This window comes from Podarcis muralis, chromosome 8 (genome assembly GCF_964188315.1).
Source record: "Podarcis muralis chromosome 8, rPodMur119.hap1.1, whole genome shotgun sequence".
Taxonomy (NCBI): Eukaryota; Metazoa; Chordata; class Lepidosauria; order Squamata; family Lacertidae; genus Podarcis; species Podarcis muralis.
Genome location: NC_135662.1, coordinates 84,070,144 through 84,094,508, shown reverse-complemented (window position 1 = coordinate 84,094,508; position 24,365 = coordinate 84,070,144). Strand labels below are relative to the sequence as shown.

The 24,365-nt window shown below is 43.4% G+C and overlaps 1 protein-coding gene across 2 annotated transcripts in view; it reads left to right on the top strand.

Moving 5' to 3' along the window:
• Window positions 1–18,008, top strand: part of NSUN2 (NOP2/Sun RNA methyltransferase 2) — a 34,120-nt gene extending 16,112 nt beyond the window's left edge. Inside the window, exons 10-19 of one of the 2 annotated variants that reach the window (XM_028738071.2) lie at window positions 1,526–1,599; window positions 4,358–4,488; window positions 5,544–5,640; window positions 8,787–8,944; window positions 10,665–10,757; window positions 12,065–12,200; window positions 13,409–13,489; window positions 14,452–14,590; window positions 15,630–15,669; window positions 17,279–18,008. In XM_028738071.2, coding sequence (XP_028593904.2) covers window positions 1,526–1,599; window positions 4,358–4,488; window positions 5,544–5,640; window positions 8,787–8,944; window positions 10,665–10,757; window positions 12,065–12,200; window positions 13,409–13,489; window positions 14,452–14,590; window positions 15,630–15,669; window positions 17,279–17,693 — 1,364 coding nt within the window. In that variant the 3' untranslated portion in view covers window positions 17,694–18,008. Of the gene's footprint in view, window positions 1–1,525; window positions 1,600–4,357; window positions 4,489–5,543; window positions 5,641–8,786; window positions 8,945–10,664; window positions 10,758–12,064; window positions 12,201–13,408; window positions 13,490–14,451; window positions 14,591–15,610; window positions 15,670–17,278 lie in introns of both variants that reach the window. The other variant, XM_077933427.1, reaches the window with a different exon arrangement.
• The last annotated feature ends 6,357 nt before the right edge of the window (window positions 18,009–24,365 follow it).

Here is a 24,365-nt window from a genome sequence, read left to right as displayed (position 1 = left end):
AGAGTAGACCTGGTTAGAATTGTTGTGTTCATCTCTATGCACCCCCACACTCTCTCTTATGCTTCATTCACTGGCTGAAATGAATAGGTAATGCTTCTTACAGCAATCCTGTGGAGATAACGTGGGCAGAGTTAGAGAAATGCAATTGCCAACCTTCATTGTTTGCAGATCATAAAAAGAATTGTGTCGCTTCATCATCATCATCAACCTTTTATTCGACCGTCAGTCAGAAAAAAGTACATTTGTCAATACACAGTTAAAACATCCAGGAAGATTTTAGAACTTAGCCAACACTAAAATGGGCTAAACAGATAGCCCCATATCAATACAGTCAATTATAGTCTTGCGACGCTTAAAAGCTAAAAAAAGAAATTTGGCCACCAAGGAAGGTATAGCTCTAGTGACATTATTCAGCAAGTGTAAAACCTGGTTTTCTCCGGGTAGGAAGCTAAATTGACATAGGAGTGGGTCTATAAAATTTTGTCTAAGCTCTGCATAAAAAGGGCAAGTCAAGAGAATGTGTTCGGTGGACTCAACCACACCCATGGCACAGTGACAGGTTCTCTGGGTGTATGGTACTCCCCTGTACCTTCCCCACAATATCGCAGAGTCAAGGACATTTAATCTAGCCGCTGTAAGAAGTCTGCGGTATTCCACATAGTGGATTTCTGCAAGGTAGGGGGCTGGTATGGTCCGATAAATCTGGTCCCCTAGGAACATCCCTGGTTTTACCTGGGCTATGTCCTCTTGTCTGGCAATGTCACTCAGTCTCCGGGAGATCACAGCTCTAGCTTGATTATACGTCATAGACTCAAAGTAAAGGTGAGACAATCCGCAGGATTGAACCTTGTTAATGACCTCCCTTTCCCACGATGATTGGAAATCGTCCCTCAATATCAAGGGGGCAATACCCACTGGTTTAAAACAAAGCTTGAGCCATAGCCAGAGCTTCGTCTTCAAGGCCACATACCGTAGAGCTTGCCAGCCAACCTCTAATCTCATAACCGCACCCGCTACTGAGGGGGGAATCCTAAGGATGGCTCTAAGGAATCGCGTTTGGATAGAATCCAGTTTCAAAAAATCCCTGCGGGAGCCTAAAAAGATGCCCACCAAAAGAAGGGGGAGGACTTTCATTTGGAAGAGTCTCAAAGCTATCTTCACTGATTGAGCCTGATTCTTAGCATATAGAGATCTAATCTGGATGGCTGCTTTAGATGCATTAGTTGTTATATAGTCTCTATGGGCCAGAAAAGTCCTATTTGACCGTATTACTTGTCCCAGATATTTAAAGCAGTTAACCTGCTCTAGGGGGATCCCGTTCATCGACCATCGATGGAGTCTCGGTCGGGCAGAGAAGACCATGATCTTGGTCTTAGCATAGTTGGGTTGGAGCTCATGCTGATCACAGTATTCATGTGTCACTTCAAAACATGTTGTTTTTCTTGGCTTGGGATAGTTTCTCAGAGTTGGCACTGCGTAACTTTCCTAGCTATTTCTTATTTACAGTAATCTTGTTTGTTCGAAGGTGCCTTAGAACTTGCTGACGTCTCTTCTGAATTGCCTGGTCTGAAAAGGATGCCTGGGGTTACACAGTGGAAGGTATTTTTTAATAGAAATGTGTATTGTAATAGAATCCAAATCAAACCTTAATAGAGAAAAGCATTCTCTTAGCTCTAAAATCAAATGAGTAGTCGTGTGTTTATGGGTACAGTGGTACCTCGTCGAGCGCTCATTCCGCCGAATGTCCGTGGCAAACCCGGAAGTATCAGAACGGGTTACTTCCGGGTTTGCCACTAACGCATGCGCAGAAGCACAAACCGCTCCATGCGCGTGCGCAGACGCGGTGCTTTGTCCAGCGTCCTTTTTGGCCAGCGACCAGGGCTCTGGAATGGACCCCAGTCGCAAAACGAGGTACTACTGTATATGAAGCTGTGTTGCGCCAGATCAGACCATTTGACCATTATCTATCCTTACTACCAGTAGCTTTTCAAGATCTGAAACAGAGGTATTTCCCAGTCATACTACTTGAGATGCTTTAATTGGAGGTGTTAGGTGTTTGGATCTTTCTATGTGCAAAGAATGTCCTCAATCACTGAACTACAGTGGTACCTCGGTTTACAAAATCAGTTCCGGAAGTCCGTTCTTAAACCAAAGCCATTCTTAAACTGAGACGCGCTTTCCCTAATGAGGCGTCGCGCCGCCGGTGCCCTTCCACTGTTTGGCTTCCGTTCGTAGACCAAGGTAAAGTTCGCTAACCGGAACACTGCTTCCAGTTTTGCGGAGTTCTTATACCGAATAGTTCGTAAACAGGGCTGTTCTTAAACCAAGGTACCACTGTATTTCTTCTTTCCATAAGTCAGACCTACGCAGCTTGTGACCTATGTGAAGTTCTCCAGGGTTTCAATAAACTTCTCTATGTCTGAAAGAATAGGGGCCCTAAAGATATACAGTGGTACCTCAGGTTAAGTACTTAATTTGTTCTGGAGGTCCGTACTTAACCTGAAACTGTTCTTAACCTGAAGCACCACTTTAGCTAATGGGGCCTCCTGCTGCTGCCACTGGAGCCCGATTCCTGTTCTCATCCTGAAGCAAAGTTCTTAACCTGAAACACTATTTCTGGGTTAGCGGAGTCTGTAAGCTGAAGCGTATGTAACCTGAGGTACCACTGAATGTCCTCTGCCTCCTAGCACAGATTCTTGGGCTTGTCTTCTCCTAATCCTGTGTTGAGTAGGAAATGAACATATGCTGAAGCAAAAGAGCACTACTGTTTTGTAGCAGTTCGTTCTTCCCTGTCAGGAGAAAGCCCTTACCGTTTTTATGGCACTTCTGGCTTCTAAGAAGTTAATTTTCACCTACCCAGACAGTAACCTCCAGTCTCTCGAGGGAAAGAGAGAAGGATACCTGAGACTGAGAATTCTCCTAATCTGGTGCCGAGTTGAAAAATGCTGAGTTTGGGGCAAAATTAATGTTGTTATACATTGATGGACACAGCACTTCAACTTTCTGGATTGTTTAATGTTTGTTGTTTGTTTGGACAATTTGCATTGAAATGAAACTATAAGCAGTTTACAGCATAGGTTAAAAACATTTAATTAGCAAATAGAGAAAAATAACAGAGATTTTTTGCATTCTATAAACCACAATTAACAACCAAAGAGTATCCTCTTTGGCATGAAAATGAACATTACAAATAAAAATCAGCCACAAAAACGCAAAATATGTTCATAGTAAACAAATAGACACATTCACTTTTGAACGTATTGTAAACATCAGGAAGTAAAATATTACAAATGAAAATCAACTAGCAAGTATAAATTTCACCTGTTAAAATAGCATGATGAACAACAAAGCAAAAGAAAATCTACTCACTCTTCTGTAGCACCATGCATGAATCAGTCATACCAGGCATAGGCAAACTCTGGCCCTCCAGATTTTTGGGACTGCAATTCCCGTCATCCCTGACCACTGGTCCTGTTAGCTAGGGATGATGGGAATTCTAGTCCCAAACATCTGGAGGGCCGGAGTTTGCCTATGCCTTAGTCATACCATTAAACAAACCAGTTAAATCCACTGCCCCCTATTTAGCAGTAAGCACAATGGCTAAGAATAAATACCATTCAGTTCCACTCAAGCCCAAAACTCACTACAGTGGTGCCCCGCAAGACGAATGCCTCGCAAGACGAAAAACTCGCTAGACGAAAGAGTTTTTCGTTTTTTGAGGTGCTTCGCAAGATGAATTTCCCTATGGGCTTGCTTTGCAAGACGAAACGTCTTGTGAGTTCTTGCGAGTTTGTTTCCTTTTTCTTTAAGCCGCTAAGCCGTTAATAGCTGCTAAGCCGTTAATAGCCACTAAGCCGCTAATAGCCGTGCTTCGCAAGACGAAAAAACCGCAAGACGAAGAGACTCGCGAAACGGATTAATTTCGTCTTGCGAGGCACCACTGTATTCTGGTACACCCTCAAATCATATTGTCCACATCCTACAAGTGTTACATCCTTGATCAACAACCCCTTTGCATGACGACTTCGTGAGACCCAAGTACTAACATACAAGCAGGCAACAATACAGCAATACACTCCCTAGATAAAACATTCATACAGGCACTACCCTGTGACTGTTTCTTGGAGGGAGCAGAATCTATCCCCAGTAGCAGGCAGGGGTTACCCTGGGGCAGGGGGTATAAAATCACATTCTCCAGGTTTCTAGCAGATTCATCTATTTCACCTAGTGGGCTGAGTCTTAAAACCTTAATAAAATCTGAAATTGCTATTTAACGGTCTCCTCTTGTAATCTGCTGACTTGCCATTGGCAAACTTGAGGCCGCCCTCATTGTTAATTGGTACATTTTCCCACCTAGGTAATGACAAAAGATGGCCAGTGGTTTGAAGACTGGAGTGAAGTGCCTTCGAACAGGCAAACCCAGATCCGGCCCACCATGTTCCCCTTAAAAGATGAAGAAAAACTTAAAGCGTTACATTTGGAGCGCTGGTGGGTATTCTTGCAGCTGATTGTTTCTGCGCTCAGCAAAGTCTTGCAGTTCCTAGTTGATTGTAATGAGGAAATGTTTATTTCGGGGTCGTTTGTTGGTGGTCTCAGAACTGTAGACTGTGTTTTAGTTCAGGTTCATCTAAATATCAGGTTGCATCCAACTAAGTCATGCTCAGAGTAAAAGGTAAAGGTACCCCTGCCCGTACGGGCCAGTCTTGACAGACTCTGGGGTTGTGCGCCCATCTCACTCTATAGGCCGGGGGCCAGCGCTGTCCGGAGACACTTCCGGGTCACGTGGCCAGCGTGACAAGCTGCATCTGGCGAGCCAGCACAGCACACGGAACGCCATTTACCTTCCCGCCAGTAAGCGGTCCCTATTTATCTACTTGCACCCGGGGGTGCTTTCGAACTGCTAGGTTGGCAGGAGCTGGGACCGAGCAACGGGAGCGCACCCCGCCGCGGGGATTCGAACCGCCAACCTTTCGATCGGCAAGCCCTAGGCACTGAGGCTTTTACCCACAGCGCCACCCGCGTCCCTCCATGCTCAGAGTACAGCCATTGAAATTGGCAGACTTGTTAATTGGGTTCAGTTGTGAAGTATGTGCTCAGACAGCTGTAAGCACTTTTTATTTTTAAAAAAGGATGTGTGCATTGGGGATGACTGCTTAAGTGGCAATGCAGAAAGCCAGATCAACTTTCTTAAATAAAAAAAAAAGCTGTTGTTATTATTTGTTACTACATTTATATCATCCTTTTCTGTTGCTGATTTCAAGCTGATTAAAAATTATGTTTCATAATCATTTGGATATTTGCTTTTACGATACGTACCTTAACCTAAAGCAGTCAAATACTGTGAAAATGTCACTGTTCTGAATTCTTTATTCATTATATGACAGTTCAGAAAAAAATGGTAGAAAAACAGTTCATTTCGATTTCGTTTGGCTTGATTTAAAAAAAAATACACCAAAAAGTATAAACTTCCTTGTTCATTAACTGGACCTCAGTTTTCTTCCTTAGATGGTGCATAGTGGTACAAAATCTGTGTCTTTATCTAGTTTCAGAATTCTGCCACATCATCAGAATACTGGAGGTTTCTTTGTAGCTGTATTAATTAAAAAATCTCCGATGCCATGGAATAAGCGTCAGCCCAAGGTAATGTTTGCTCTAGTTGGAACGGTTTTGCAACATGCTGTGAAAGAGAAGCTAGGATCCCAAGATCCCCAAGACAAGTTTGGTGGCCCCAGAGGACTGTGGGCTTCTGTGTCTCATAGAGCAACCCCTCTCACTCACCCCAGGCCACCAAGGGGAACTGTTTTTGAGCATGGATGTCAAGGGGAATTTTCAAGTGCAGTTGGTGAATTTTTGAGAGCCCATGTGGTGTAGTGGTTAAGAGCGGTAGTCTCGTAATCTGGGGAACTGGGTTCGCATCTCTGCTCCTCCACATGCAGCTGCTGGGTGACCTTGGGCTAGTCACACTTCTCTGAAGTCTCTCAGCCCCACTCACCTCACAGAGTGTTTGTTGTGGGGGAGGAAGGGAAAGGAGAATGTTAGCCGCTTTGAGACTCCTACGGGTAGTGATAAAGCAGGATATCAAATCCAAACTCTTCTTCTTTTAAAAAAACAACAACTCATTGAGCAGTCCAAATCTATGAACATCCTCAAAGAAATTCATTGAGACCTGGGCATTATGTTGCCATGTCAGAGGCAAAAATGGACATAGAAATGTGTGTGACTCTTGGATTTGTACAGTAGGCTGCCTTCTGGCCACTCATGTCAGAGGTTTCTTCGCATATCTCTTAATCTAGGCCCATATTCCAGGCAGGTGCAAGCCACAACGGAGTGTTTAGAGCAGGGCCAATGAGGGGCAAGCCTCAAGAGAACCCCAAGAACAAGAGGCAGGCTTTCTCGTGTAGGGCTGCTTTCTCCATAATGGCGGAGTTATTATGGAGTTATCTATGCTAGATGTCTCAAAGTATCAGGAAACCTTACGCCTGAGGGCCGAAGGCCTCTTCTTCTTGGGGTTCTCTTCAGGCTTGCCCCTCATTGGCCCTGCTCTAAACACCATCAAAGAGATGTGATTCTAGGGATAATTTCACTAACTAGCCAATTATGCAGCCATAACATAAATACAACTCCAGATGCATATGGCTGCATAATTGGCTAGTTAGTGAAATTGAGGCATGAAAATCTGTACAAATAGAAGGTAACATGGCACCTTATGGCAGTGTTTCCCAACCTTGGGCCTCCAGCTGTTTTTGAACTACAATTCCCATCATCCCTGACCACTGGTCTTGCTAGCTAGGGATAATGGGAGTTGTAGTCCAAAAACAGCTGGAAGCCCAAGGTTGGGAAACACTGCCTTATGGTACCTGGTATTCTCGTGTAGGGCTGCTATCTCCATAATGACAGAGTTGTTATGGAGTTATCTATGCTAGATGTCTCAAAGTATCACATCTCTTTGGTGTTCTAGAAAAAGGCTGGCTCTACAAAGCCCTTTTAGTTGAGCACTTGATTTCAAAATGGCAGAATGAGTACTAGCCGTCCTGGCTTCTGTTTTGAAGTTGGTCCTGTGACAATTATGGACGAGGAACAGGTCTTTCATTGAAACCCAGATCTGACAAGTTTTTCTGATAGTTGCAGAAACAACTGTGAAATCATTGTATAAGAAAGTAGAAGTGCAAAGACGCAGTGTTGAAGATGTGCATAATAATGCAATACATAACAATGTATTTTGGGTGGGCTGTATACTAATGGCACAATCCAGCCAGAACTAATCAATTCTTAAGGCCCATTTATTTCAAGAGTGCCCTAGGTGTTAAGCTGAAAAAATATTTAAATCTTCTGTACTCAGGATAGCGTGGAAACATCTTTAAAGCATCTTTTGCCGTTTTAGAATGTGCATTCATGCAAATTCTGTGGATTTTGCGGTACACTTACATTCATTGATAGTTCACAGTTTTTCCATTTTGCTATATTTATTACAGTTCCTGTGAAGTCACACAGTTAGAGAATGCAGTGTGGAATGTAAAAAATATAGTCGGAATAGGAGCAAAATGCACAGGATAGGAAAAAGGAATAATATTCTCAGGTTTTTGCTGCCTTTGCCCAGATTTTTTGGGGGGCTACCTCCCTTTTTGTTTTATTTATTGCTGGCCCTCTTTAACTTACATATCAGAGGAGACAAATGGATAATTTAGAATTTTATTATTAATGCCCTCTAATAACATTTCTGGGAACTCAGCATTATCTTTTTTTTTTATAAAAAAAAGATATTTATTAAAAGTTTAAAGTTACAGAAAAAAGTAAGAAAAAAAAGAGGGGGGAAAAGTCAACAATACAAATCAATACATATAAGAAAGAACAAAACACACAATATATCAACACAAAAACAAAAGCAATTAAAAACAGATCCAATATTTCCATATCTTTATCTTTCATTAACTTGTTTCATCGACCTCCTCACACCTCCCTTTTTTGTATTCTGGTTATTAATTATTTCAGCAAATCCTTTCCATCTTTCACTATTTCCTGTCATTTAATTATCTTTATTTATTTTAACCTTATCTTACCATAAAAAAACCCTAAAACTTAAAACTTGTTTGTACATAACTCCTTATAACATTTCTACTAAAGCCGTGTAGTTTCATTCCAACATTTTCCTAACATTCATTAATTTTACAATATTTTTCTAAATAAATTTTTAAACTTTCTTCCAATCCTCATCCACCGTCTCTTCTCCCTGGTCTCGGCTTCTGTCAGTCCTTTCTATCCATCTCGGCAATATCAGCTTGAGTAGGAGGCTGCTAAGAAACTCGTTGGGAACAGAATGCACAGTGCTTGTGTCTCACTTTTTTTTTTAATAGGGATTACATCTTGTAAGGCCAGTAAAATGGTACATGATGACAATTTACATAAGACATATGCGTGCAGACACATGTAGCTCAAAGCTCATCTGTAATTCTGTAAGACTAAAAAACACACAGCACAGCTAAAAAAAAACAAGAAAGAACAAAAATAGTTACCAAAGATGGAAGTAAAGTTTATCAGTGTAACTTGGTGTCCCACTCAACAGGGAAGCGGATCTGTTGTTGCTATCAAATAGAATAAAATATAAAGTTGTATTGTACATGGTTTGTAACTCTGAATTTCAGTGCATTATGAAAAGCATAATTCCCCCGCTCCCGCACTTTGGGTCTTGAATACATATGATTTAAACAGCGGTAAGAGGAAAGGGTGCATGTTGTAACGTTTGAGACCTTTTTTTATGCATCAAGACTGTTCCTTCTGTTTTGGAATAGCTGCAGCACCGGCTGCCGGAGAAGACAATCAGCACAGTGTCTGTATCTGCAGAACAGGGTTCTTTAGAAACTGCTGAAGACCATGTGGCCGTAGAAGCAAAGGATGGAGACTCCTTTGCAACTGAGACTACTGAAAACAAGAAGGATGGAGTGTGTGGGTAAGAAACTAAAATGAAGCTTGCCATTGTTAAAGATAGTCAAGCCAAGCCTTTTATCTGTATCGTTGCTTTTGCTGGTTCTCATAGCATGCAGGGAATCTGAAATTGCCCCAGGATTTCCTCTCCAGCCAGAAGCTCTTGAGATCATGGAACCACAAAGGCAGCCTTATTGAGATACGATCTCCGCTCAGCCTTCTCAACACTTTGTTTTCTTGCCAACCAACCCATGAGGGCCACTTCATATGCATGGTTTCGATTGTGACATCCCTATGATGACTGATTTGGAAAGTCCTTGTTTTGGAAAGTTGGTGTAACGTAATGATAAGATAGAATTACAAGGTGGAAAAGCCTTGTTTAAATTTTGTCTCTGCCACGAATTTACTAGTTGGCTGTAAGCAATATTCCTCCCGACCTCAACCACTCTTGTGTTATAATGTAAAAAAATTTCCTTCCAGTGGCACCTTAGAGACCAACTAAGTTTGTTATTGGTATGAGCTTTCGTGTGCATGCACACTTCTTCAGATAGTGTTATAATGGTAATACAGTGGTACCTCGGGTTAAGTACTTAATTCGTTCCAGAAGTCTGTTCTTAACCTGAAACTGTTCTTAACCTGAAGCACCACTTTAGCTAATGGGGCCTCCTGCTGCTGCTGCGCCGCTGCTGAACGATTTCTGTTCTCATCCTGAAGCAAAGTTCTTAACCCGAGGTACTATTTCTGGGTTAGCGGAGTCTGTAACCTGAAGCGTATGTAACCCGAGGTACCACTGTAGTGGACTAGTTTTCTGTGCTGTTTTAAGGATGGCTGAGAATATATATGGAATACTTGGAACACTGAACTCCCACAAACTAGAGTGGTAGTATTACGTGGTTCTCTTTTTCTGCATTAGTGAATTTCATAGAATCAAAGAAATGTAGAGTTGGAATGGACAGTGAGCATCATCTAGGCCAAACCCCCTCAATGCAGGAATCTCTTGCCCAGCATGGCGCTCAAACTCATGACTCTGATATTAAGAATCTCACGCTCTACCGATTGAGCTTTCCGGGAGAGGATTCTAGAACTGCTGTTGAACCAGTCTTTTAAAATATATTTCTGGCAGTTCTCACTTTAAGCAAAATACAGTGGTACCTCAGGTTAAGTACTTAATTCGTTCCGGAGGTCCGTTCTTAACCTGAAACTGTTCTTAACCTGAAGCACCACTTTAGCTAATGGGGCCTCCTGCTGCGACTGCGCCGCTGCTGCACGATTTCTGTTCTTATCCTGAAGCACTATTTCTGGGTTAGCGGAATCTGTAACCTGAAGCATATGTAACCTGAAGCGTATGTAACCTGAGGTACCACTGTACAGAAATCTGTTAAAATTCTTCCTGTACTGCTCAACTTGGATATATCCAGGTTTCGACATGGAGAGTTTGGCCCTCCTCTCTACTTAAAAACTGCAGAGGTGGGCAGAGATAATCTCAGCAGTTGTGTGGCGATCTCTGCTCCCTTTCCAGCTCTAAAGTTGAGAGGGATGGGGGGGGGGAGATGCTGGCACTGGTATCCCTCACTGCCAAACCAGCCTTCTCTCTGAGCAGCCAAAACTGTCTACCCCAAGATGGCAGCCTCCCCTAGTGGTGGTGGAGATCTTCTTTGGTGGAGCAGAAGGGGGAACCTGTTGACCAGAATTTTTGCCAGTCCATCCAAAAACTGTTGACCCTGGATATATCTTGTTACTTCCAGGCCTCCACCGTCTAAAAAAATGAAGCTTTTTGGATTTAAAGAAGATCCGTTTGTGTTTCTTTCTGAAGACGATTCACTGTTTTCACCAATTCAGTAAGAAAATATGTTTCATTTTTTCATACAACATAAGTATATGCTACATAACAGCCTGCATTTATTTTACTTATTCAGCACATTTCACATCCTGCACAATAACCTCTTGGTAATGTTGTGTTGCTATACTGCTGGCTTCCGGAAGATTTCACAGAATACTGCTATTGCATTTTCTCCTACCGTCACTGGTTTTTGGATCCAGACGACCAAGCCATTTTTTAAATCTGCAGGTTCCTTTCGTGATCCCCACGTCTCCATTTTATATTAATACAAATTTTAAATAATACAAATTATCATAGACGTTTCATTGAGTTGCCAACAGTTCAAAGTTAAATTTATGGTGTGACATGTCAGTCAGTCCACCTTTTTTATTTTCAAGTCAAGTGACATTATTTTACTTTCTGTATACTTGGAGAAAGCACAGACACACTCAGGATTCAGTGTGCTAAATGTATTAGCCCAAATATGCCTCTCCACCACAAACCAATTTAGGCTTGTGGGCCAGAGGTTCCCTTTCAGCAAGCTAAAGCCTACAAGAAATTAAGAAAGGAGCCCACTCTTGTGGTTCGGTGTGCAGACAACACGTTTTTAAAAAGAGCACTGTGCAGCAAAAAAGATGGACAACTTGGGGTTGCATTGTACACCTAGCTGTAGGGAAACTCACTCTGAACTTGCCTTGCTGTCTCACACAGTATAGCAAAGGTTTTGCTGTTGTCATGAGCGTCTAATAATTTCAACTTAGTTGCTGGCTATTTTTAGCTTACATTTTTGCATCTTTTATGCACAGTACTTTTTCTAACATCTTGGTTTTTTATTACTCTCTCTGCATATTGCTTTTTTTCTTTTGAAGAGAAGCTGCCTTATTCATATTCCTCTCATGCGCACATTAAATCTTTTCTAAACTATTAATCCATTCCTTCTGTTCTGTTCGTTTGAAAAAAGAAATTATGCCTCAAATCCTCAAGAAGTTGCCTTATTCTGCATGAAAGGATTATTCAGTCTCCATCCAGTATATATTTCAGCAGAATTGTTGCAAACCTATTCAAATTTCACTGATGTGTGGTCTACGTATATTATTGGCCCAATATTAACTTGCTTTAAGCCTTCATAATATATATTGAGTTAAATAATAATAATCCAGCTTCTCAAGTTACAGGTTCACAGGTGCTATGAAGGTCAATATTTATGTTTATCTTTCCATAAAAGAGTCAGAGCTGTTAACATACCAAAAATACAGCTTAAACATCAACAATATAATAAGAACTACAGAATAATAAAACTTGAATATGTTTGTTTTTTTTAATTAGGACTTTTTATGCATTGGATCCTTCCTTTCCCAAGATGAATTTGTTAACTCGTACTCAGGAAGGGAAGAAAAGGCAGTTATACATGGTTTCCAAGGAAATAAGGAATGTGCTCCTGAACAACAGTGAAAAGCTGAAGGTTTGCCTTGTATTTCTTGTCTCAGCAAGAAAGTCGAAATAAACAATAGTCCTGGGGGTAAAAAGGTAAAGGACCCCTGACAGTTAAGTCCAGTTGCGAACGACTCCGGGGTTTAGGTGCTCATCTTGCTTTACTGGCCGAGGGACCCGACGTTGGTCCGCAAACAGTTTTTCCAGGTCATGTGGCAGCATGACTAAGCCGCTTCTGGTAAAACCAGAGCAGCACACGGAAATGCCGTTTACCTTCCCGCCGGAGCGGTACCTATTTATCTACTTGCACTGATGTGCTTTCGAACTGCTAGGTTGGCAGGAGCAGGGACCGAGCAACGGGAGCTCACCCCGTCGCGGGGATTCGAACCGCCGACCTTCCGATCGGCAAGCCCTAGTCTCTGTGGTTTAAACCACAGCACCACCTGCATCCCAGTCCTGAGGGGTAGGGATGGTGATAACTTTGACTTCTGATTGCTGGGGATCAGAAGCTGCAGAATGCTATTCACTCCTGTCCTGTCTGTGGGGCTCCCATGGACATCTGTTTGGCCAGTATGAGAAGAATGCTGGACCAGTTAGGCCTTTTGTCTGATGATCTATCATAGCTGCACTTCTCTTTCTGTCTGTCAAAGCTGTCTCCCACCATGACGTTTAACTTGGTCCAGGTGGAGCACAGTCTTTCCCTAACAGTTCTAGTGTCAGTGAATAAGCAAACGCAGCAACTTGCTTCTTTCAAGGCCAGAAATGCCACGTTGACAACCATAGGAGAAAAGAGTGCTTTAAAAGTGTAAATTGTGCCTAGAATGTCCCATTGCTGAGGAAAATGAAGAAAGGAAGCAGATTCCTCTGGTGAGGACAGTCACTTGTTTCCAGTTCCCTTCGTCCTCTTGCTCCCCGCCCCCCAACTTGGGGACCTAAACCTCCATCTAAGCTCTCAGTTACTGCCCCTTTATGAAAGGCTGAGGTAAACTCTTCCCAACTTGGGGTCCTTATTAGGAATCAATTATCCCCTTCTTTGTCTTTCTACATATTTTGTGAAATTCAGAGTAGACCATGTAAGATGCCTGTATTTCCACTTAGTGCCTTTACTGTCAAGAAAAATAGGCTATGCCCTTTTACCGATACTGATGCCTGCCAAGCCACTTCATATGCACTATTCCATGTTGGAATGCTTAAATATGTTAATACTGTATTGTGCTTTCTTTTCAACCCTGTTTTTAGGTTATTAACACAGGGATAAAAGTGTGGTCCCGCAATAGCGATGGGGAACAGTTTGGCTGTGCCTTCAGATTAGCGCAAGAGGTAACAATGAATGCACTACGGTTATGCTGTGAAAGTATTTTATTTATGCTATGCCTTGAAACAAAGAGTCTTTTTGTGGTTAAAGATAAGTTTATTTCAGTGTTTACTTTTGCAGCCAACTTCATTGCATAAGGTTCATGACAATTAATTGGCAGACCTCTCTCTCACACCTGTGTATGTACAGAGAGAAAAATTGTGATTTGTTCAGCTAAGTGGCTGTGAAATGCAAGGGCTACAGCTTGTGACAATTCAAAGTAAAGCTTAAAATACCAATAGGATAAGTGCATATATTTTCCCATCCACAGGTGGGATGTAAGCTGCTTCTAGTACTTAAAGGCAAAAGCACGGTTGCTTCCAAAAATGGTTTTGGTTTTTGCTTGTTTGCCTTCACTTGGGAGAAGACTCTGGATCGAACTCTCTTGTGCTTAAATTTATTAATCTGTTGTTTGGTGCATTGTGCATTTTTGTCCCTTTTGAGGACGGGTTTTCTGTCGTAAAGGTTTTTTTCCTGACAGGCTTATGGACATTTCTGTAGTTCCATTGTAGGTCTCCACATGTATAGTATAGACTTTCCCTTGTATTTTTTCCTGTCCCATAAAATTGGAACCTGTCAAATGTGCATTATCTCCCTGATACTGTTATACTCAAAGTGCAGGGGCTGAAAATTTTTGGGTATATTCTGCTTTCATATGTTTTAACATTCAGTTGACCAGGAAGAGATTATCAGTTCAGTGCAAGTTTTCTTTCACAACAGTGAACTGATTTGGGGGTGGAGGGAGGAAGAATGAATTGACTATTTTTTTATTTAGATCAAAATACTAATAACATGCATTTAAAGGGGGGTGTTTATTGGTGCTGGTGGGTTGTTGTGTTGTTGTTGTGTTGGACCAGTAAAATGACCAAGCCTATTGTAAGAAAGCAAGGACTTCATTTTAAAAATAGGTTTTCTATTTTACATCCAGGGGATATATACGCTCTATCCCTTCATTAATGCAAGGATTGTAAATGCCAGCATAGAAGACATTAAAGTGCTGCTGACAGAAGAAAACCCATTCTTAAGTAAACTTAGTAGTGAGGTGCGCGATCAAGTCAAAGGAATGGGTAAGTATTCACTTCTGAGGATTTCCAATCCTGGTTCATTCTTTTCTCACAGTGGTAAAAGGCATCATGTGCAGAAGGAAATATACTAAGTATTAAGCTCTGGCTGCTGTCCAGCTTACCCTGAGCTCCATATTAATAGTTACTCCCTAATAGTAGTAATAAGGTCCAGTCGTGACCGACTCTGGGGTTGCGGCATTCATCTCGCTTTATTGGCCGAGGGAGCCGGCGTACAGGTTCCGGGTCATGTGGCCAGCAGGACTAAGCCACTTCTGGCGAACCAGAGCAGCGCACGGAAACGCCATTTACCTTCCCGCTGGAGCGGTACCTATTTATCTACTTGCACTTTGATGTACTTTCAAACTGTTAGGTTGGCAGGAGCAGGGACCGAGCAATGGGAGCTCACCTCATCGCGGGGATTCGAACCGCCGACCTTCTTATCGGCAAGTCCAAGGCTCTGTGGTTTAACCCACAGCGCCACCTGCGTCCCCTGAGAGTAGTAGTAATAGTAGTAGTAATAATAGTAATAGTTACTCCCTAATTTTAACTTTGAAGAAGAGCTTTCTAATAAGCAGTTACTTATCAATCAACACAGACTGAATATCAAGAGTATACAAGCTTCAGGCGTGTAGTAGGACTTCTGCTCGGTCTGGATCAAGCCCATTCTGTTTCCTTTATTTGTTCTTTCTTATGTTTATGGCCTCTTTTTCCCCCATTATGGAACCCATGGCAGTGATTCCCAAGCATGTGATTGGTCACCCATCCAGCCCCTAACTAGAGCCAGGCCTGCTTAGCTTCAACAAGGTGGTAGCCCTCAGGCACAGACCTAGTGGCCAACGCAATCAGCTTCGCTAAGTTAGTTGCACTTAGTTCCCATTGAAGACAGTGGGACACCATAGTCACATCTTAACTTGAATCCTACTGGTTGAATCCAGATGTTGTCTTTGGCCGTCACTCTGTTCCCATTAAATAGATGGTGGCATGGGGTGAGATTGGAGCAGGTCCTGATGTTGTCTAATAAAGCATATGCTCTTTTTTGCAGCTATGGGGAGCATAGTCCTGCAATATGAGCCAGATCCAACGTAAGTAACTGCACTGTTTCATTGTGTGTGCGCACACATGTGCACATACAGACACACTTCTAAGTTTGACTGATTTCAGGTTAACTTCCCTTCCATTGAAATTGGTGGAAATGAAAGCATGCAACAAACAGCAGCTGCTTCCGTATGGCAGCAGCTAACCGGGCTTTGGGGAAACTGAAGCCTTTTTGCCCCTGTGTTCTTAACTCTAATAAAACCTGTGAAGGCCACATCTCAGAGCTATTGTACCTTTAAAGCAGAGCTTTCCACATGTGTTGCAACACGTTGGTGTGTTGGCTGAAGTGCGTAGGTGGTCTTGCGAACGCTCCGCATCCCGGGGCTGGAAAGCGGTTAGTGTAATCTCCAGTTTGCTAATAAAACTGAATTACTGTGTTGTGAAATGAAGAGTTTGGAAAGCTCCGCTTTAAAGGACAGAAGGGAGGACCTGGTCATCTGCCTTCTCCGCTTTCCTGTTTCTCTAAAGAACTTTACAAAACCATCAGCAAAACCTAAATCTTTTTTTTAAAGTTGAAATATAACAGACCATATGATTTCTCAGTGAAGCGTCTCGTAATGCAGGTTGATGCTCCCACTACCTAGGAAGGCAAGGAATATTTGACCAAACCTTTACAATGCAGCCTCACCCTGGAGGCTCTTTCCCAGTTCATTCCCTGCCTTTACCCAGGGCAGGAGCTCCGTCATCGCTCTTCTTACTTTCACGTCTGACTTTAGGTAAAGGTAAAGGGACCCCTGACCATTAGGTCCAGTCGTGGCTGACTCTGGGGTAGCAGCGCTCATCTCGCTTTATTGGCCGAGGGAGCCGGCGTACAGCTTCCGGGTCATGTGGCCAGCATGACTAAGCCGCTTCTGGCGAACCAGAGTAGCACATGGAAACGCCGTTTACCTTCCCGCTGGAGCGGTACCGATTTATCTACTTGCACTTTGACGTGCTTTCGAACTTCTAGGTTGGTAGGAGCAGGGACTGAGCGAGGGGAGCTCACTCCATCGCGGGGATTCGAACTGCTGACCTTCTGATCGGCAAGTCCTAGGCTCTGGTTTAACCCACAGCGCCACCCGCGTCCCTCACGTCTGACTTTACCTCTTGGCAGTCTTTTCCTTCAGCTTTCAACCTCCTTAGCTGTTTCCTTCAATTTATTTATTTTCATCCTCCCCTTTTAGCCTTGAAGGCAATTAATTAAAGGAGTATGCAAGCAGGGGGGGAAACTACATTTAAAATAACACACATTGTTACAGGCCACTGGACCATCTAGCTCTATATACTGACTGGCAGATGTTCTCCAAGATCCCAGGAAGAGAGTTTTCCCATTGTTCTTGCCACAGATCCTTTTTAACTGGAAGTGCTGAGATTTTGACCTGTGATCATCTCCATGGCAAAACATGTGGTCTACCACTGAGCTGTGCCACCGCCCTGATTAAAGTACTTTAAAAACCAGCCAGCAGTATTGTTTAAAACTACTAATACATCTCATTGACGTGGCAGCAGAATTTACAATTAACCGAGAAAGCAGTAGCCTACAGAAACGGTTTGTGTCGTTGAATTAATTTTCAATATATGTATATTTTTAATGCTGGTGATCTCTTGTTTTTGCAGCAAGCCAGATAGTCTTCAGTGTTCAATTGTGCTTTGTGGCTGGCTGGGCAAGACTTCCCTTCGTGCCTTCGTGGCCAAGAATGAGAGGTTGCATTACCTGAGAATGATGGGGGTTGAGGTGTTCAAAGCAAAGAGAAAAGAAGAAGATGTAGAACGTAAAACAGAAGAAGAAGATGCAGAAGGTAAAACAGCCATAGACACCGCAGGGCAGGTGCTGGAAGAAATGGACTTGGGATGCAAAGCTAAGGAACACAGTCAGTTACCTGAAGAAATTAAAGATGAACTGAATGGGCAACCTGCAATGGAACCCATAGAAGCTAAGCTAGTAGAAAGCCTTTCTTCCAGTGTCAAAAATGAGAGCACCAAAAATATAGAAAGCAAAGATAATGTTGACCTTAGTGATAAAAATGTCTAATGGGATAACTTTCATTGACTATCCATGTGCATTGTTCTAGATATTTATGCTGCGGCTAAGCATCTGCAAACACATTTTTAATAAGAGGGTATTTCAAGTTTTATGGGGGGTGTTGTATGGGAATCATTTTACAAGAGTTTCCTTACGTTTTATTTTTAAAATATAAATGGTTTTCATATTTACTTCTTGTACCATGTAAATTCCATGACGCTTATAATTTTGGTGGGTCTGTTGCTGGCAGTGGACTGCACCGCTAAAATGACATCTGTCAACATCAATATTAAATTTACTGCTAAGTGGCTATAACTTGTAAAATTGGGTTATGAATTTTCTTTATTACTTGCAGTAGAACCTGTTGAACACAACTGTCAGCTTTTATACACACCTTATAACTTCCTTATTGTCCCTGCGTACTTGAAATGTGCTCACATGAAAATTGAAATCAAAGACCAGATGTTGACACCATATAATTCCTTATATTTGTGGTGTTTTCCACTGGGCTATATCTCCAATGTGAAGGAGGTACCTGCATAACTCTTAGTGTCATTAGCTCAGCCGGCCTTTTGGGCTTGGGGGATATTGTACTTCTCTAATTCTGGTTACTATTTCTAACATGAAGCAGCAAGCAATGAGAATTAATTTGATAGGAATCTCACTTCATATTTGCTGAATCAGATTTGCACTTTGACTTCTCTGCTTTAGATACATCTGCTTTATCGCTGAAGGTAACAAGTTTAAAAACCCTGGTAGAGGCAAAAGTCGGGTATCCTTGCAGCTCATTCTTCATTCCAGAAATGAATGGTTGGTTTCCAGTATCAGCTGAGTAAATGCAATACAGCAAGCCATGTGGCATAGCTTTACTAGGAATGTGCTGATAACATTTTAATAACTAAGGCGGAGCAGCAGGGGGCAGCACAGGGTAATCCAGGAATAATAGCAGAACATTTAAGATGCCAGTCCTTGGCAGGAAGGTTATATCGCAAGAGCAAGGACACCGCAGACACAATACCTAATGTGTTTTGGTCTTGCCATTCAATTCCTTTGTTGCTTGGGTCTAGAGAACTGTCTGTGCTGTGTGTTTATCCATCTACACGATGTTTTATGGACGTACTTTGGCTGAATATTTTAGCCTTAGAACCAAGAATTTGGGGAAGAACCCAAAAACCAGAGGTTGAGTTTTCGGGTGAATTTGAATTGCATTGTAAAAGATGCCATTTTAAAACGATGGCTCACAACTTCACCAATTCCACGGGTGTCATCAAACACTTTTTAAAGCACCATCACTATATGCAGAAGAAACCTCAGCCACAGAAGGGCGTACGTGTGTGCAGAAGAGATGGCTCCAAAGTATGTCTCTTATGGCAAAGCCACCCTGTAGGAAAGTAGTCGTCAACCTTTCCAGACTCAAGACGTGATTTCGTACCAGAGCCCTACTTGGGGTCCCACTTTTTGCAGCATAGTTCCTCTCTCCTTTTTTTAAGCTTTTAAAAATTGGTGCTGATGTGAGCTGCATTTCAGAGGGAAGAGACATAGTGCTTGAAAAACCAATGCTGAAGTTGAAGGCACCCAGAAAAAGGAGGAGATGGTAGCAAATAATAGCAGGGCAGGGCCCAATTTAAATAGATCCAGAAAATCAGTCTCGGCCAATAGTGCCTGGATTTGTTCAGTGACCACTTGCTCTGGAACACCACCTGGAAAGGAGATGCTTGACCAGTCTACAATTATTAAGACTTTCTGGGCCTGGGGAATATTTCTTAAGAAGTTGTCTTACCACCATTAATTACACACACCCCGGTTCAACCATTTGTCCATGCTACATCTTACCTGTCATGGAGGGCAAGGGTCAAGTATGCAAGTGGTTGCTCACACACCAATTCAAGTACATTGTCCACATCTTTGAACCCTGCCAACCGAAACTTGTCCGATAACCCTGAACCAGACAGTAGTCTGGATGTCTTGTGAGATGGATTGGCTGCAACAGTGGAATCCCGGGCCTGGCAGATGCAAGAGATTTTATCCTCAAAATGCCGTGCAAATGAGTCACAGCAGGCTGGTGGGGGTTCCACGGACTCGTTTGGGCCAGGAGATAAAAGACTCTGAACCACCTGGAAAAGTTCAGCTGCCTGGCGTTTAGTTAAGGAAATCTTCTTTGCAGCCTTCACTACCACTGAGTAGACTATCAGCATGTACTGATGTTTGCTTGTATTCAAGCTTTCCTCTTCCTACATTCAAGCTGTATTCTCAGCATGCAAGAGCCACCTGAATACTGCTCTGGAATGACCATGTCAGTTGCCAGGTCCTCTGTCAGAGCAACCTGGACTTCGACAAGAGCGCCGGCCACAAAGCCCCCTAGTGCCATCTGAAAATTAATGCGATCCATCAGCCTCTGCAGGTAGTTCTCCCACCTCTGCAGAAGGCGAAAGCTGCTGACAGACGAAATCTCTGGCTGTGATGAGTGAATGGTGGTGCTAAAAATACCCTGCCCTCAATTCAGCCTCTTTCCTGCCCTTTTGAGAAAACCAAGTCCAGTGTGAGTTGGCTGATGAGGTAAAATTTGTCTTAGTTGGAAGCTAACCATGCAAAAACAGAGGATTCACATGTCCGTGTCTTGTTAACTTTGCACGACAGACCTCAAATTACTGCTGAATAGAGCACTCTAATATGTATTCTGTTGTGTCTCCCATCCAGACAAGCAATGTGGCAAGACCCACACTCCTCGGCTTTATTTAGCAAAGCAATTTCTGCTTGATGAAAGGTCACAGTGTAGCCTTGGATTTTCTCTTCTTACTAACAGAACATCTATTTATAAATGGTGATAAAATTAAAACATTTGTGGGTTAGAAGCAGAGAAAACTGGCTTGGGGCTACAACTGTGCCATAGCTGTATGCTAGCTTTGGATAAAAGGAAGTTTGGAGGGTCCACGTTATAATAATAATAATAATTTTTATATATACCCCGCCCTCCCCAGCCAAGGCCGGGCTCAGAGCGGCTTACAAGCAATAATAAAAACAAGTTGAATGATTACAACTTAAAAACAAAATTAGAATACAACATTAAAATATTGAAACATTAAAATATTAAAATGTAGCCTCATCACAGGAGGAGAAGGAAAAGAAAAAAGAAAGAGAGGGAGGGAATCAAATTGGCTCCAAGCCAAAGGCCAGGCGGAACAACTCTGTTTTACAGGCCCTGCAGAAAGAAATCAGATCCTGCAGGGCCCTGGTCTCATGAGACTGAGCGTTCCACCAGGCCAGAGCCAGTGTTGACAAGGCCCTGGCTCTGGTTGAAGCTAATCTAACTTCCTTAGGGCCTGGGACCACTAGGGTGTTGCTATTTATGGACCTTGAGGCTCTCCGGGGCATACCGGCAGAGGCGGTCCCGTAGGTACGGGGTCCTAGGCCGTGAAGGGCTTTAAAGGTCAAAAGCAGCACCTGAAATCTGACCCTGTACTCCACCGGGAGCCAGTGCAGCTTGAAAAGCACTGGGTGAATATGCTCCCATGGCAGAGACCCCGTGAGGAGCCTCGCTGCAGCATTCTGCACCCGCTGGAGTTTCTGGGACAGCTTCAAGGGTAGCTCCGCATAGAGCGAATTACAGTAGTCAAGCCTGGAGATGACCGTCGCATGGATCACTGTGGCCAGGTCGGGGAGGGAAAGGTAAGAGATGAGAGGCTGGAGAAAACAAAGGAAGCGAAAGCTGGGGTGAGAGAGTTTTAAAAGTATTATTATTTATTAAATTTATATGCCACCCTTCACCCAAAGCTCACCGGGCGGTTTACAGTATTAAGTCAGTCTCATGCTGTAGGTTGGGATGAAAAGACTGAAAGGTACTGATTTAGATAATCCAGATAGCTGAGTGGCAGAATAAGTGAGCAAGCCTTGGTGCAGAAAGCACTTTCAGAGCAAATGGCTCCAAAGGACTGATGGAACCAAGCTTGGGATTGATGCATTCTTCTGTAAAGTGGCCAGGGCAGCTGGTGGTTCCTTTTCGGTGGTCCTCAAGACCTCGGTGAAAACAAGAGGAAAACAATGAAAACCTTTCTAAAAACAAACATCATTGAATGACAATTCAAAACTCAGTTCCTTCTACACTCTGCTGCAGCTGCAGAATAAAAGGGGAGGATTCCTATGGAACGGGGGCGGGGCAGACCTCAAATATCTGGTAAATGTTCAAGTTAGTAAGGCTTCACTTTGACACCCTGTGGTGCGTGCAGAAAGCCTGAACACCATATTGGGCTGAAACAGAAAGCTAGCTTTATTTTCCCCTCCCCATTGGGGCCCTGGTGTTAATACCACAGGGGTTTTTTTTGGGGGGGGGGGTCCACTTTGAATTACAGCAGACGTCCCTCCTCACCGTTGGTGCTGAATTCTGCAGCCCCTCTCCCCAGGTGCTTTCTGCAAAGTTGCAAGTCTGGCATCATATCTCAGCTAAGGAAAAAGCGTTCCAGGAACAGAATTGTGAGGGTGTCAGGTGTGGACAGGTGATGGTGGTTCTGCACTCCTCACTGGCGCGGGCAAGGAGTTTGTTACCTCCTTGTTTTCCAACTAGCTCTGTACTGCCCACACAGATTGCTACTAGCTTTCCAGCCCTACCTGAAATTGCATCTAGGATCTTCCGTATGTAGCACATGTCCTTTGCCATTGTGCCTCAGAGCTTCCTCATTCCCCATCTGTGGAAGAAACCTGAGTTTTCAACTGGCATTCATCAGTATTTTTCTCTGATCCATCACCCCATTTTAACAACGGCAGTCTCCGTGGGAGCCCCATTAGTTACCGAGGTGAAAGAATCAAATATGGAAATTCCTAAACTGATTTTGTTCATTAAAATACAAACTGACTTGAGGAAGGGTGTGTGGAGGAGGATGTCAGGGGCATTCTCTATCCAAAAGAATGCACACCACAAATAGTTTAACTCCTTATTGTCAAAGATAACGCTTTGGTTGTTTCCTGGCTCCAAATACCCATGCACACCAATCGAGCAGCCAGGCAGCTATTCCCAGGTCAGCACTGTATGGAGCAATTGCAGCAACAGGGGGCCACTCCCCCTGACAGGCTGTGCACACACAACCGGAGTAGAAACTGCCTCCCCTCATCCCTCTTCAATCCACTCCTGGTTCTGGGAGACAGTGGTGCAGGAGCATGCATTGCCTCCGACTCTTGCCTCCTGGCCGGGACAGGTCCCCACAAACCACTGACCCCCTCTCCCAAGTTAGACTCCAGCCCCTCTTCCCCTAGTGCACACGCATCGGCACCCTGCCAATTCCCGACAGGGTGGGAAGCTATATGATGGAGATGGGCAATTCTGGAGAGCCCAGGGCCAAATTTGGCTCTCTGAAGAGCCTGGATGCAGAAGTGTGTGGATATCAAGAGTGGAGCAGTGGGTCCTCCTGGAAAGTTCACTTTCAGGGAAATGGGTGTGTATTTCTAGCCTGCCACCAGCCTTCCAGACGCTTTCCTGGCCCTCCGAGAACACTTAACTGCTGGCCAGGGCTGACAAAAGCAGCCTTGCTAAATTCTAATGTTGATAACGATGTCAAAGTTACTACAATTCAAAAGAAATCCCTATGCATGACTGTGCTATTGAAGCTTGCTTGAAAGAGCTCCTGTTTCTTGCTTAGCATCAGTGAGGGCAGAGTGCAACCAATTGCTATCCTTTTGACCTTGGGTGAGGAAGCTGGGTGAGCCTGCAGAATAACTCTGCTTAATTAGGCTGCCTTTGTGCTTCCAGGGAAGCAGTGGAGCTTAGCAGGAAGGGGCTGTGATGCAGAGCAGGCTGCCCAAACTTTGCTGAAGGGATGAAAGCAGCTTTCTGACAGTTGCAAAAGCACCTAAACCACGAAAAGAGAGAGAGAGAGAAAGCTGCTCTTAAGCCTGCTATTGTGACTGGCAGGTCCCAAAATCTTCCGTCTCTGTAGCCTGAAGGCAAAGAATAGAAAATAAAAAAGGGCTTTCTAACAGGTGCGAGACGCTGATCTTTGCAGGTAGGAAACATCAAACATCATTGGGAGACAGGAGACATCTGTTCTGCTCTTGGATGTCCTTGCAGATTTCTTGTACCACCGTAGGCAAATATCTTGGGGCTCTGCTGTGACTTCTTCAGCAGGCTGGTAGAGAACAAATCAGCGCTAAAAAAAGCAAAACCGAAATTCTGTACCAACAGTAACCCATATTCTGCTCCAAGAAACACTGAATTCTGACATTTATATCAATTATTCAAATTAAAGCAACTGTGCATATTTTTGCTTATTTTGCTCATGTTTTTAGTCTGCTTCTGGTGGTCTAGCCCTCCCCATTCTGGGGCTTCTGGAGGGTACCAGGTAGCAGAAGGCTGGGTCAGTGGGGGAAATGAGATTTACAGGAAGTGTTAGACTGTGTACACATTACATTTTACTCTGGCTCCAGTGCTCTGCCATGGTTGGTGCTCAAACCTGAGTACCTGTGGCATTGACCATACTCCATCTCCTTTAGTTCCTCAAGAAATACTGCTGTGTGATGCATTTTCCTTCAAACCAGCTCCCATCTGATTTGGCTGCCATTAAAGCTGAGGTTGCAACAGCCTCTGCACATGTGCAGATGACAGCTTCAGTAAATAGAGAGTTTGGAGGTTTGCAGCTGCAGAGAAACAAACCAAGTAATGTGCATCCGGTGAAGAAAACCTCCTCCCCTTCTGGT